The 13,926-nt window shown below is 37.1% G+C and overlaps 1 protein-coding gene across 1 annotated transcript in view; it reads left to right on the top strand.

Annotated features, from left to right (window-relative positions):
* Window positions 1-13,926, top strand: part of Cfap299 (cilia and flagella associated protein 299) — a 496,870-nt gene that overhangs the window by 188,746 nt on the left and 294,198 nt on the right. Inside the window, exon 3 of the mRNA XM_057772769.1 lies at window positions 2,785-2,875. Within this exon, the coding sequence (XP_057628752.1) occupies window positions 2,785-2,875 (91 nt within the window). The remainder of the gene's footprint in view (window positions 1-2,784; window positions 2,876-13,926) is intronic.

The raw sequence follows: 13,926 nt of genomic DNA, 5'->3' as shown, positions 1-13,926 counted from the left end.
GTGATTATAACAAGCTTTGGGACAACCTTAGTATCAATAAAGTCTACAAAAATGCTATTATTTATTAATGTTATTTGTCTTTTCCTCTTTTTGGGGGGTTTACTTTATGACTGTCTTGACATTTCTTGAGGTTACCTTAAAACCTTACATCTGTACTCCTTCATTCCTTTGCAGTTTCGAGTACTTTTCTCCCTTACTGCCCCACCATGACTCACACGTTTACCTTTCAGTCTCCAGTTTAAGCATAAATACTTTTCGTGTAAATGGTCTTCCTCGATAGGAAATAGGATAGCATATTTTCTCATGAACTGCTGATACTCTGTCCATATCTACTGATAGTTATCACTGCTGTGTTTACTTCTCTGCTTACCTCTAGGAGACCACAGGCAAGCTGGGAGCAGGAACTGTGACTTCCTGGTCATTGTGCCCTGATAAAGCTCCTGGTTCAAAGTAGAAATAGCAATAAAAACATTGGTTGACTACATAGAAAATTGCCCCATGAAGAAAGGATTATTTTTCTTATGAAACACTATTCAGTTTACTTTTCATTATTTGGTTCAGTGTTGTCGCAACAATCTTTATTAAACTTTAAAAATGTATTTTAATTTATGTGTATGGACATTTTGGCTGCTTTGATATCTGTGCACCTAGTGAATACCTAGTGCCTTTGGAGGTCAGAGGAAGGCATGAGATTACCCTGCAACTGGAGTCGCACGTGGATGTGAATCACCATGTAGGTGCTAGGAATTGGACCTGGGTCCTCTAGAAGAATACCAGGTGACTTTTCAACAGCTGAACCATCTTTGCAGCTTTAGTGATCTTTCTTTTTTCATTGTTATTGTTTTGTTTATCATTTGACACTTTTATACAATATATTTTGGTCATATTCTTTCCCCTCACCAAATTCTTCTCACATCCTTTCTCATATTTCTACCTATCCAACTTCATATTATTTTTCTGTCTTAAACAAACAGACAAACACAAAAAACATGGAATCAAATTTGTGTAATCATAGGACCCACCCTGGAATGTAATGATGTGCCAAGTATCATCACATTGAAGAAAACTGATTTTCCCCTCTCTTGAACCTATCAGTTGTCTAGAGGCAGGACTTTGTGCCCTCTTGCCCTCCTTCATGCTGAGATTTGTGTCTGCCTTGTGCTTGTGCAGGTCTTGTGGATCCCGTCAGTCTCTGAGTTTGTATGTGCCACTGCCCATTGTTACTGGAAAACACTGTTACCTTGAACCTACTCACCACCTCTGGATTTTAAAATCGTTTTGTCCTTTCTTCTCTATAGATCACTGTTGAGGGTAGGGGTGTGATGTAGTTGTCTAGGTTTGGACTGAGTGCTCCAGTTTCTTACTTTCTACACGTTTTCCTATTGTATCTCCAATGTGCTGTCTTTGCAATGACTCAAATGATGCCTAGCCAGCGGGTCTAGCAGCATGCCCTTCAGTGTCTCTTTATGTGATGTTCTTTTATATTATGCTGTGTTCTTTAGGTTTTCCACTGAGGCCATGACTTGTCTAGTCTGAAGTTCTTGACCTTATAAATAGTGTCAATTTTGGGTTAAATCTTACAAGGAGGCTTTAAATCCAATTTAAAAAGTGATTGCTTGTCCCCATCGTAATTGTGCTACTGTTGCGCCATGAGCAACATAACATGCAGGCAGGTCATTATTGTAGCTCACAGTGTTCTTAGTTGGGTGAGACTGATGTTTACTTTTCTCCTCCAGTAGTGTTTACTAGCCAGGAAAGGTATAGTGTTTAGTTGAGTACCAGCTAAATTTCTCAGTGTTCTAGGTCACAAGAATGTGGGATGTTCAGCAATAAAGTTTTACTGTCAAAAGTTTTAGAGGGTAAAATAAAATAGTTTTGGCAATAAATAGGGATGTCTATTTTGACCCCCTGGGTAAAGCCTAAAAAGATATATCATCTAGTCCTGGTTCTGGGACTTTTATTTGATAGCATATCTAGTTGGGGTATTGTATTCATTGATACTTCTTAGACATTTTCATTAAAATTTGTTTCTCTGGGTTTGTAATGGTTTCTCTTATCTGACAAAGATATCCCAAATGAGTTTTCTTTCTTATGCTGAGACTATCTGCTGGTTGGGAGTAATTAATGATTTGTCCCACTGCTTTTATTGGCTTAACTCAATCAACAAACAATACCTAAATTGTAGACATTTTAAGTGTGGAGTATAAATATCTTGTCTTCCTGGAGAGATAAAATGAAAAGATAGACATAGAAATTGTAGAGGATCATAAGAAAGTAGTCTCTTACACTAGCTCAGAATTGAGTATAATAAAGGATTCTTTATTTAGGGGTAGGCTCACATATCAACAGTCCTCTGCATGAGTGGGGAGCAAGAACTGAATTCAGCCACCAAAAGAGAAAGCACATGTTTCTACATCTGTTTTTATAGTACACCAAGACTACGTCCAAAGTGGTCCAGCATCTCAAAGGCCATTGGCTGAAGAAGTTCCCACAGCAAGAAATGAAATAAATTTTATGTGGCTTGAGGACTGATATAGATTTTCATATTATTTATAAACCTGATCTCAATAAATAAAAGCTCTATAACCATATAAAATAAAAATTTAAATCTGATTAGAATGATTGTGTGCATTTGTATAGTTATGACACACATTTCCTTGTTACAACTATATTGTTTTTCAGGCTAAGAAACACAATTGTTTATCTCAGAATGCTTCAGAATTATGTCTTTGAATCTGAGATGCCATGATATTATAGTGTAATTGTTTTAATATGTTTTTATAGGACACTGACGAGTGCGGGTAAGGACCTGCAGGATAATTTTCTGAAGGCCCTGGCAATGAGAGAAGAAGATAATCGCAATGGGAAAGTGAGCGTGAGTACATGTTACCCCCAAATCAGCACGTATTTTTAAATGCACAGTAAATACAGATGATACAGCCTGAAATATTTTCCATAAAAAGTAATTTATGTACAGGCAAGAGAGATGGCACATTAGGTGGAAGGGCTTGCTGTTATGTTAGAGTACCAGGACCCACATAGTATCCAGGGAGAGCTGACTAGTGGAATTTTATGGATCTCCATATACAGGTCACAAGATTTGTGCACCCCACACCTTCAAAATAATAAATTAATATGAAGTCTGCTGAATATAAGATATTACTATATTTAAATATTATAGTAATATGTGTGGAATTTTAGTAATCACATTTATAAAAGCAGCAAAATAATGAAAAAAGATTGTAAATATTTTTAGTAGGGAAAATGAATGTATTTGTCAGACTAGTTGTTATCTCCCACTTGTGCTAACCCTAGATTAAATAATCTTGCTTCCTTTCAGCCATAACTGTTACCTGCAAGTTCCATAACACACTGATTTCCAAACTTTGTTCTGTGTTGTTTTCAAGGGCAATCCCAAAGATACTTTTGTGATCTGTCTTTATAGTGCTCTATTTTCTGACATCATTGCTTGTAATCAGAAGCTGTTCATTTGTTTCCTGGCCACTCAGACCCAAATAATCATATACAATCTATATTAATTATAATACTGTTTGACCAATAGCTTGAGTGTATTTCTATCTAGCTTTTACATCTTAAATTAACCCATTTCTACTCATCTGTGTATATCACCACAAAGCTATGGCCTACCTACCATTAAGGCTCAGGCTGATGATTATCTCCTTTGGCAGCTATGTGGCATCTCCATGACTCTGCCTACTGGCTCTCTCTATATATATATATCTGTTTGGATTTCCAGCCTAGTTTTGCTCTGCTAAGATATTGGCCTAAATAGCTTTATTTATTAACCAATAGTAATAAAACATATTTACAGCATATAGAGGGGAATCCCACATCAATTGTTCCTAATGATCTATTTTATATACCTGTGAATCTTTCCCTAGAAGAGTTTTTTAAGTTCCTTAAGTTTTACTTGGTATACTAAATATATAATTTTCAATTGTATCTGAGTAGTCACTGGTTTGAAAAACATCATATTTTCATACTTATTGGCCATGAGAAAAATGTGTGACCATCCATTTGGTCCTTTATGTTTGCCCTGAGTTGTTTTGAGAGAAGATGTAGTGTTTGAGATGATTGACATGCTTGGTTTGATCATTCTACATTGTAAACATGTACCCAATAACATCTTGTACCCATAAATATATGTGCTTATTTCTGACCAATTAAAAATGAAACCAAACATTAAACAATGAACTTGATAATTATTTAAGTAAGTAGCTAATTAAGAAGGTCTTCAGATTCCAAGGGCTTCCTTTCTTTGCTCTATGTCACACAATTAATCGATAACTTGGCAGTGTTCTTTTTCTTACTGCCCTTTACATGTCCATCTACTTGGCCACTGAGCAGGGTCTATTCCTGCATTCAGCAGCATCAGCAGATTACAGGTTTTTATTAGGGATCTAAAGATTATCCATCATTGGCAGGATTCTATACAATCAGAAAATTAATAGTACACTTTATAGAGTGTATTTCTGTTTTATAAAATATTTTTCTATTTTATTAATATTTCTCTCTGTGAAAACTAATCATATTTTTCACAAACAAACATGAATAAAACATAGGTACTCCATACATTTCTGCTGTCACAGGTTTATGTAACTCTTCTGAGTGGACAAGTAGCTAGATCATTTTTCAGATGGTAATAACCAAAGATCTCTTGATGTGATTAATGGAAAAAAACAAAAATGAAACATTTCTTATCTAATGAGAGTATAATGAAAGCTATGGCATTTCATATGGTGTTCCTGGTGGTATATCATGCCTTATTTTCCTCTCGAAGTTGAGCGTGTAAACAGCTACATGATTGTCTAGTTTGACCTTTGAAATATGTATTATTAGAGCTGGCACAAAACACTATTTACCACTTGCCATTCATGGCCATTCAAAGAAGTCACTGTAACTAGAACAGGAAAACCTATGAATTAGTACTTTCTAATATACCCATATCCTGTGTTGAAATCTCCATGAAACATAAGATATTGCATTGTATCTGACCAATTACATCGTGCTGACATGACCTTTTCCCTCCTTTCTATCTTCAAACTTAACTAAAACATTCCCCTTTGAGAAAACAAAGGTATTAGAGAGATGCTTACTTCCTTTTTTAGTAGAATCCATGCCTGTCTGTTGTAAACCATTGTAGAAATTATATGGTTCTTTAAGTCTTGCCTTCATCATAAACAGGTTACCTCAATGCTTGGAAAATAAAATGCATACCAATTTCCCTGTGAAGTAGAAATGTAAAGTTGAATAACTCTTTATCTTTGGATAACAATATGATATGTGGATATTAAGACAAAGGTGAAACAGAAGAGGTTATGTTGTTATATTGTCTATGTTTAAGTTTTGGGTTGACCACTTATTACAGCTAAAATGCATGTAGTTTTATTTTATACTGATTTAGTTTTCCCACCTACAATGTGAAGATTTTTACACTGATGAAACATTGTCATATTAAAATAACACAATGTATAACACTCGGATGTGAAATCTGTAAGGGCCTGCAAAAGTGTGATGATGTAGACAAAGACACTAGGTAATGTCTCTGGTGGGGCTACATGGCATCTCTCTGACCCCGCCTCCTTCCTCCCAGCATTCACTTTAGTTTTCCCTGCTTAGCTCTGTTCTTTTGCCCTATCATAGGCCAAGACAGTTTTTTATTCATTAACCAATGGTAATAACACATACAGAGGGAAATCCCACATCTAATTATCATAGTCAGTGTTCTCTTGCTGAGAGGACACACCATAACCAAGGCAACTCTCATAAAGCATTTCATTGGAGGTTTTCGTACAGTTTCAGAGGTTTAGTCCATTATCATCATGGCGAGGAGCATGGCAGCAGGCACGTGTGGTGCTGGAGAAGTAACTAAGAGCGGTAGCCTGACCCATAGATGGAGAGAGTGAGAGAGACTGGGCCTGGCATGGGCTTTTGAAACCTCAAAGTTCACCCTCAGTGACACTTCCTCTAACAAGACCACATCCACTAGTATTTCCAGTCTTTTCAAAGAGTTCCACTCCCTGGTAGCTAAGCATTCAAATATATGAGCCTGTCTAGATAAATCTAGACATACAGAAAAAACTCACTATATGTATAATAGGATGCTTATAAGCAGGCAGGTGAATTTCCCTGCCCTGCCATAACCTCTTGTGAGGGAGTGAAACCTCTGACATTAGCCAAGGCACACCCCTTCTTCCATAGGTTGTAGCAGTGTTCTATCAGATACAGACTGTGTGATAAGCACAGGGGATCTGAGGGAGCTCCTGAGCTGCCTGTCGGCTATGCATGATAAGTACGCTTATGTCAACAATGCATTAATATTCAAAATTAAAAAATATTTCATAGTTGCAAGAATAAAGGACAATAATATTTAAATATTATCAATGATAAATTAATTGTAAATTTAACATATCTAGTAAAATGTTTATAAAGAAATAAAAGGGCAGCCAAGGAGTCAAAACTTGGAGATTTAGCTGACATGTCTTTTTCTCTGGGAATGCAACCACCTATGAAAGGGGCCCTCTTAGGTCATCAGCACCTTCTAGAACTCCCGCCTAGATAACCAGCCAGAGCTGAGGAATCAAAGAGATGAACTTGTTTTGGGTCTTTGAATTTGGAAGGACCAGAGTCATTCTAATAATCCTCCATGTAACTTTAACTAGAATCTAATTATTGGTTTACAGCTAAGGAAACCTTAATGTAAACCTTAAAATTTGCAATGTTTATTTCTGACCAAGGGAGGATGTTAGTTTAGCATAATCCTATCTGGAAACAGATCATTAATAATTCCATCCAGCAGTATTCCCCCAGAACATTGATTTATTCAAATCAATGGACGCTGTAAGTCTGTTTTCTCTATCTGTGGCAGTGGACCTGAGAAAGCAAATTTAAAAGATAGAAATCTTGTTTTTCTTCAGAGTGCAGAGGCTTCAGTCCACGGCAATATTCCTCTGCTGTTCTGCAACTTTCATGAGGTTAAATGCACCTTAAGGCCATGACAGAGGAATAGACAGAAGGCAACAGAGTATGAGAAACAGGAAGGGGCCAGCGACCTGGTACAAGATCCATCCCCACACTCATCCTCTTTAACTAGGCTCCACCTACTGCCTTCCACTGCTCCCCAGCAATGCCATTAGATTAGGGATCTGTTTACATGCTAATTCACTTACAACTCAGAGTCCTAAGGTCTATCATCACTCTCACTGAGTCCCCTCTGTGCAACATTGCTGCCTGTAGTTGAAGTTGTAGGTATACACTGCACATCTAAAGAGTGTTCTGTGTGCGTTTGTAAAAAGTGGTTCCACATCTAACCCTTTTTATCTCCCATATTGCGTATAAGTACAAATATTAACTTACAACTTGAAACATGCTGCAAACCATGGGAAATGCAGTGCAAAATGGAATGCGTCCAGTATACTTTAAGATTATTGGATGTTGCAATTTCCCTGAAACAAACATATTTTGGCTTTTAGTGTTTTATTAATTAGGGTATACTCTAATACAGAAGACATTTGCATATAACTTGCTCCTGGGGTGTGTGAAATAGGGCCAAATATATCCTTGGCTTTATTTTTGTACAATACTAACATGGTTCTTCCTCCAAATTCACAAATTGTGAGGGGAAAATGTCTGCTTGCCTGTTGTTACATGAAGTGGCTTTCATATTGTGAATGATACAAAATGAGAAATGAAAATAGAAAAACACATGAGATATATTACTAGAATTGAATGAAGTCAATTCAGTCAACAAATAGGTTCAGCTCCTAAAGACAGGAGTGATAGGAAACTTCTGGTGAAGGTCATCTGTCAGGATGATTGGTGCTAACAATTGCAAAGGCAGCCTCCAAAGCAGCAAGAAGGACGTAAGAATCCCTTATCTTTGAAATATATGATGATTGTCACTTAACCTGATTTCAAAATGTAGTGATAAATGTGACAGAAAAACTGAGTTATAATGTACGGCAGTTCTAATTTGATGTTTGTGTTAATAGGCAAAAATAGACGACGTTACAGTCAAAATAATTTTCTTCTGAGTTTCCTTTTGGTGTAGATACCACATGCATATGTACTATATGTCCCATCAGTGTGGTTTGCATTTATGCTGCATAGTCTTCTGTACTGACAGGAAGTACATCAAAGAGGTGACTTATTAGAGCAGTTATCACTACAGGGCTTGTGTAAGTGTGACAACAGGCTGAGAACTTGGTAGCTGTCCAGCCCATGAGGATGGATGCCTTATAGTTCCCAGTATGGTGCCCAAAGTCTGGATGACGCCTGGCATTCAGTCCATATTGGAAGGCAAAAGGAGGTGATTAAGTTAGGTACCTCAACATTCCTAGTTATGGATGAAAGTCTGAAGATTCCTGGAGAATCTCTGGTATTTAGTGCATATTATAGGGCCAAAGAAGTTGTGTGGTAGGAGGGTAGTTTTCTTATATTATATAATATGTTAATGATTATACATAATTATATATTACATTCATATTGTATTATATGAGATCAACAGAGGGTGGCAGCAGCTGCACCAAAAGGCACGCTTGTTCAGGACAAGGAAGGCAGTTGGGCAACACCGCTTGACACTCAGACATCTGCATATATGGCTCACCCTCTCTGAAGGAGAACTCTCCCCCCTTTTTAACCTTCTGTAAGTTCCCTCATAGATTCACCTTGACATGTTATCCCTAGGTAAGTACAGATCCCATCAGTGGCAGGATTAGCCATCAGTATCAGGAATAAAGGAATGCAGCGACAATACGGGGATCTCTTTCTTCCCTAACTATAACAAGTGGAGAGCCTACAAAGTGATCTTGATAGATAGAATATCCAGTTTATTTAGATGACACCTAGCCAAGCTTCCTGTAACTTTTAACCATGCCTGAGTCCAGGCAAGAGGACATATCTCAGAAGGGGAAATTCTTTAATCATTCAGTGTGCATCTGTGTGTGTGTTTGTGTGTGTGCACATATATGCCAACTGTCGGGAGCTGGTTCCCTTCTTCCACCTGTGGGAACTGGGCATCAAACTCATCTCACCATCCTGGGAACAGATGTGTCTTCCCACAGAGACATCTCATTGTCCTGCCTGAGGTCATCTAGATGTAAAGCAATATGGGTACTGGCAGTTGTTCTTTTTTGACCAGTTTTAGACTGCAGGCTTTGGTATTTACGTACTTGGGTAAGAAAGCAGGGGGAATTGGCTCTGAAACAAAGATTTCACTACAATCAAGACATAAAATTATTTGTGTTAATTTTTAGGGAGCCTTCAATGCATTTATAGATTACTTTAGTTCCCAAGAGATGAAGGGGATGTTTCAGAAGGCTTCTTTTCTGTCACTGTTTTGTTTTCTCAAAACTTTTTTTATTTATTCTTTGCGTATTTTACAACATGCATCTCAATCCCATTCATTTCTTCATACCTTCATATATGCCTCATGCAACCTGCCCTTCAAATAAAATAAAATAAAATAAAATAAGCTATAAGAAAAAAAAATAAGAAAAGAAAATCTCATCATAGAAGCTGTAGTGTGACATAAAGAGTCACACAGTAAACCCCTTTCTCCATGTATCTTCACTTGCAAGTGTTTATTCTTGGATGAAGCCTCCATTCTTCTCCTTCCCCACCACCCCTGATCTGCTTCCTTCATAAAGGAAACTCAGTGATGGCTGCCTTGCTTTTATTAAGTGTAGCATGATTAATAAAAACCCAGAGACAAAAGTTCGTGTTCAACATGAAGATCAGAAAAGCAAAACAGCCAGCCATTGGCTCTTACCTCTACCTCAGTCCAAAATGGCAATCCTGCCTCCAGGAATCTCAGAATTAGACTGTGCCTAAGAGCTGTCTTCTCCCATCTTATATTTCTCTCTAGTGCTGGGATTAAAGTTGTGCATCACTACCACCCAGTTTCTATGGCAAACTAGTATGGCTACTGAAAATAAAGGTGTGTGTCCCCACTGCCTGGTTTGTAAGGCTGATCAGTATGGCTGTTTTACTCTCTGAATTTCAGGCAAGCTTTATTAAAATACAAATGAAATATCACTATACCAATAGTGTTCAGTTTTGCATGGCTTATGTATGATGTGATGGACTCTGATTGATATTAATAGGATTATTAGTTTCTCTAAATGGCTTCACATTTTGCTAGAGCAGCTGGAAAACAAATACAATAAGATGTCACGTCAACTATTTGAGGATGCACATGTCGAAATGAGTGTAAGTTAATGCTTGGCCACTGCCGTTGAGGGCATTTCTTTGTACCCAGGCTTAGAGATGTTCTCAGGCGCAATCTGCATACCACTCTGGCATCTGTAATCAGTTATTAAGTATTTATTAAGTTATCTAGCAAGAGAAATTGTACACATATTTTCTTGTGTTTTTTTGAAGTGGTAAAATTGTCCAGATTCTTGAAAAACTATTTTGGGAGGAGAAGTGTCCAGTTCCAAATACTTTGTTTCAGGGGGTTAAGTGGAGTTGGCACGAAACCCAAAACTCTCTACGACTGACCCCTGGAAAGGACTGCCATCACAGTCCCGAGTCTCTGCAAGTCCCTAGAGTAGGGAGCAATAGAGGGACTGCAGGATCTTCTGTCATTAGGTTGTAACCAGAAGAGAGCAGAGAGGGGCTGAAGGGGGAGGGAGCAGAAGGGGGGGCAATGGGAAAGAGACTGATCCTTGTTTGATTCCAGTTTCATCACCAGTAATAGCGTCTTGGAAGTGAACGGGGCAGAGTTCGTCTTGTTTTCCAGCGTTCCCATGTGGCATTCTCTTTTGCACTCTCTCTGACAGATGGCCACTCAGCCTCTTCCTAAATAGTTTACATATTTTCAGTGATAGGAAACTCATTCCATTGTAGGTTGTTTTTTCCATTTTGGCAAGTTAGAATTAGACTGTAAATGGCATTTATTAACTTTGGCCATTGAAGCCTGACTATTTACATCATTCTTTTAAAGTTTTATTGCTCATTTTTATGCAAAAAAGAGTAATTCTTTCTGTCATTATTTAAGCCTTTGTCATTCTATGTAACTTCTTGGTAGTCCCTAGATTTTACTATTCCTTGAAAAAAGTACTTCATTTAAAAACTCAAGGTGTAGCCTACATATTAAACTATGGAACTCATAAGTGTGTATAAATGGCTATACTTGATAAATTGCTTTAAAAAAATGAAGCAGCTCTCTGGTCACTATCCATGATAAGAACTAGAACCTTACTGACAACAAATAAACCCCACATGTGCCCCTTCAGTCCTGACTGCCCCACTCTCAAAGGCGTTCTGCTTCTGCCAAGAAAGCCATTCCACTCTGTCATCTTTAAACTCTTACAAATACAATGATATTTTATGTCTTCTGTCACCAAATGTTTCGTTTGTGAGAATCACCATGTCATTGAATGCAGCTGTGATGTGTATTATTTCATTTGTTGGATTTTTAAAATTTTATAATACTGAATAGAATAACGGAATCTTAATGTAACACAATTTATTTTTTTCCTCTGTGGCTAAAACATTTTCTGTCCTATTTAAGGTATATTTCTATACCCTACTTTAAGTTATATATTCTGTCTTACTTAAGTTATCTCAGAATCACTAATATGTGCTCCGCTTACATCGTATTTACCATTTGGATGTGTGTTTACCTGAGATGGTTGCTTTCATGTGGCGTGAAGTATCAGGGCACGTGGAGAAGTCATTTGCACATTTCTTCAGTATGTCAAGCAAATATAGACACATGAAGTTCGATTTCAATGTATCAGTCTAGGTAGAAGTTGAAACTTGAGTTTTTAGGATATAATGCTGCCTAATGCGATGTGGTTGCATGTTTAAATGTAGGTAGGCTGAGGAGAGGAATTCTGGTTAAAGCCAGAGGTACTCAGTCATGTCACCCCAAACTAGACTTGGTACTTTGTGGCATGGTAATGTATTAGACGATGTACTGTTATTGAATAGAATGTGTTGCGGTTTCTGATGACCCGGATATTATTTTAAGTAGCCTATCCTATGATTTCAGTCATTGATTACGTTGCCTTATTCTATACCATAATTAAAGGGTATTTTTAAATTAAGAATTATGGTGAACTGAATCTATACGAATGATTAAAAGTCATGTTCTATTTTTTCTGGCCCAATGGTATGAATTTGAAGGCTAGAATTTACATTTTATCTCACTAATTTTATCAAGTTTTCATCTTATTCAGGTCACTTATCAGGCTATCAGGATACTCACATTCAAAAATAATTCATTCAACATCATAATTATCTCTATCTGTACACTCAGTGTCAGAAATTTTGATAAGCAAGTGACCAATGTTCAGTGCGAGGTACTTGAGGGTCATCTTTCTCTACATCCCTGTTTAGGGTCTGGAGGTGGGGCTTATATTTTGTCATAGAAGTTTGTTTCCAGAGAAGATTTATTTTACCTCTGTATAAAAGACTGTCCAAATGAGAGTGTGGGGTATGTCTAAATGTCATATTTTGGCCTTGAGCCATGTCTACTGTGAGAAAATAAAAGCTCATGAAGAGTAGCATTCCTGTAGTAAAATATGGAAACCAGAAACCAAACTAGGTGTGCATTTATTCTGACTAAAGTCACATTTTGTTTAAGGCATTATGAAGGCATGATATGGACTAGGGATCTGTGTTGTCTTTTGTTAGTTCTAATCTCTGCCTGGTCACTTACATTTCTATTGAATATGGAGTTCTTTATTTCCAGGACTATGTATTTAGTTTAAACCCCTTGATTCTATTCTCTCTTGTTATACCTGTGGATCACCACCAGATGCCCGCTTAATTCTGCCTCACAAGCGGCAGTGCCATTGTCATCTTCAACCTTATGTGTTTTACACTCACATCCTGTGAACCATTTTTTTTTTCTGATCTAATGGTGGGGTTAAGCTGTGTTGTTTGGGTCTAGAATAAAATTCCCTAATCACTACTGCTACTGTGTGTGAATTATTAGCTTGTCTACAAAAATAGAACTTCTGAATGTTTTAGAATGATTATTGAATGTTTTAAAATCATGTTAATAATGATTACAAATTCAAAACTCTCTTAGTTATACTTTTTGATTGTGTTGTGAATTTTATAAAAAAGTTCTAAAAAAAAAAAAAACCCAAGAAATCCTATTGCTCCTCATCTAGCAGGCTACTACTGCTACATCCTCAGGAAGTCTTTCAGGTGTGAAAATTGTGTTTTGAGTGTAAGGGTTCATTTATTCCTAAAACACTACCAGTAGTGTTTTTACAAGGCATGTGACTAAATCATAATATGTGCTTTAAGCAGTGAAGTCATGAAAGTTGTTGACTATCAGTAGGAAACTTGGATGCTATACAGTTGATTTTGGGATCTGAGAAAGAAAAAACTAAAGCTCCCTAGATCTCAAAGGGAAAACTTAAAAATCCATGAATAATAAGCAGAGAAAATATTTTTAAAAGGCAAGGTGTCAAATACCTATGACATCAGTTTAATATATATGATCCAGTCTTATATATAGCACATTACCAAGACTCCAAGTGACCTTGGCGGCCGAATGAAGGCCATATTTTTGAAAGACCTGAGTTGTACTAAAGCAGTTGCTGAAGTGGGGTAAGCACAAACAAGCTTTCCTTCCATTCGGTATATAGAATGTTCCCCCACCTGTTGGCTTTTCCTTACACAAACATATTATCTGATATAACCAATCCAAAGAAAATGTTCTGTCCCAACGCATGAATGAAATCCCCTCTTACTGCCCCTTTCCTAAATCCTGGAGATTCTGATGTAGTTAGGGATCATATATCATATTCATGTCACTTTTGGAATCACTTCAATGAGTGCCAGAATTATTTTCAAACACTTAATCAGCTTCTGTTTAAGCCTGCTTTCTCTATTGAGAGTGGGAGTTTGTTTTCCATATGCAAGTGTATTATAATGCAGACT

The sequence above is a fragment of the Chionomys nivalis genome, chromosome 6, assembly GCF_950005125.1.
Source record: "Chionomys nivalis chromosome 6, mChiNiv1.1, whole genome shotgun sequence".
Taxonomy (NCBI): domain Eukaryota; kingdom Metazoa; phylum Chordata; class Mammalia; order Rodentia; family Cricetidae; genus Chionomys; species Chionomys nivalis.
The sequence above is the reverse complement of the archived record's forward strand: the minus strand, read 5'-3'. Positions and strand labels throughout refer to the sequence as shown.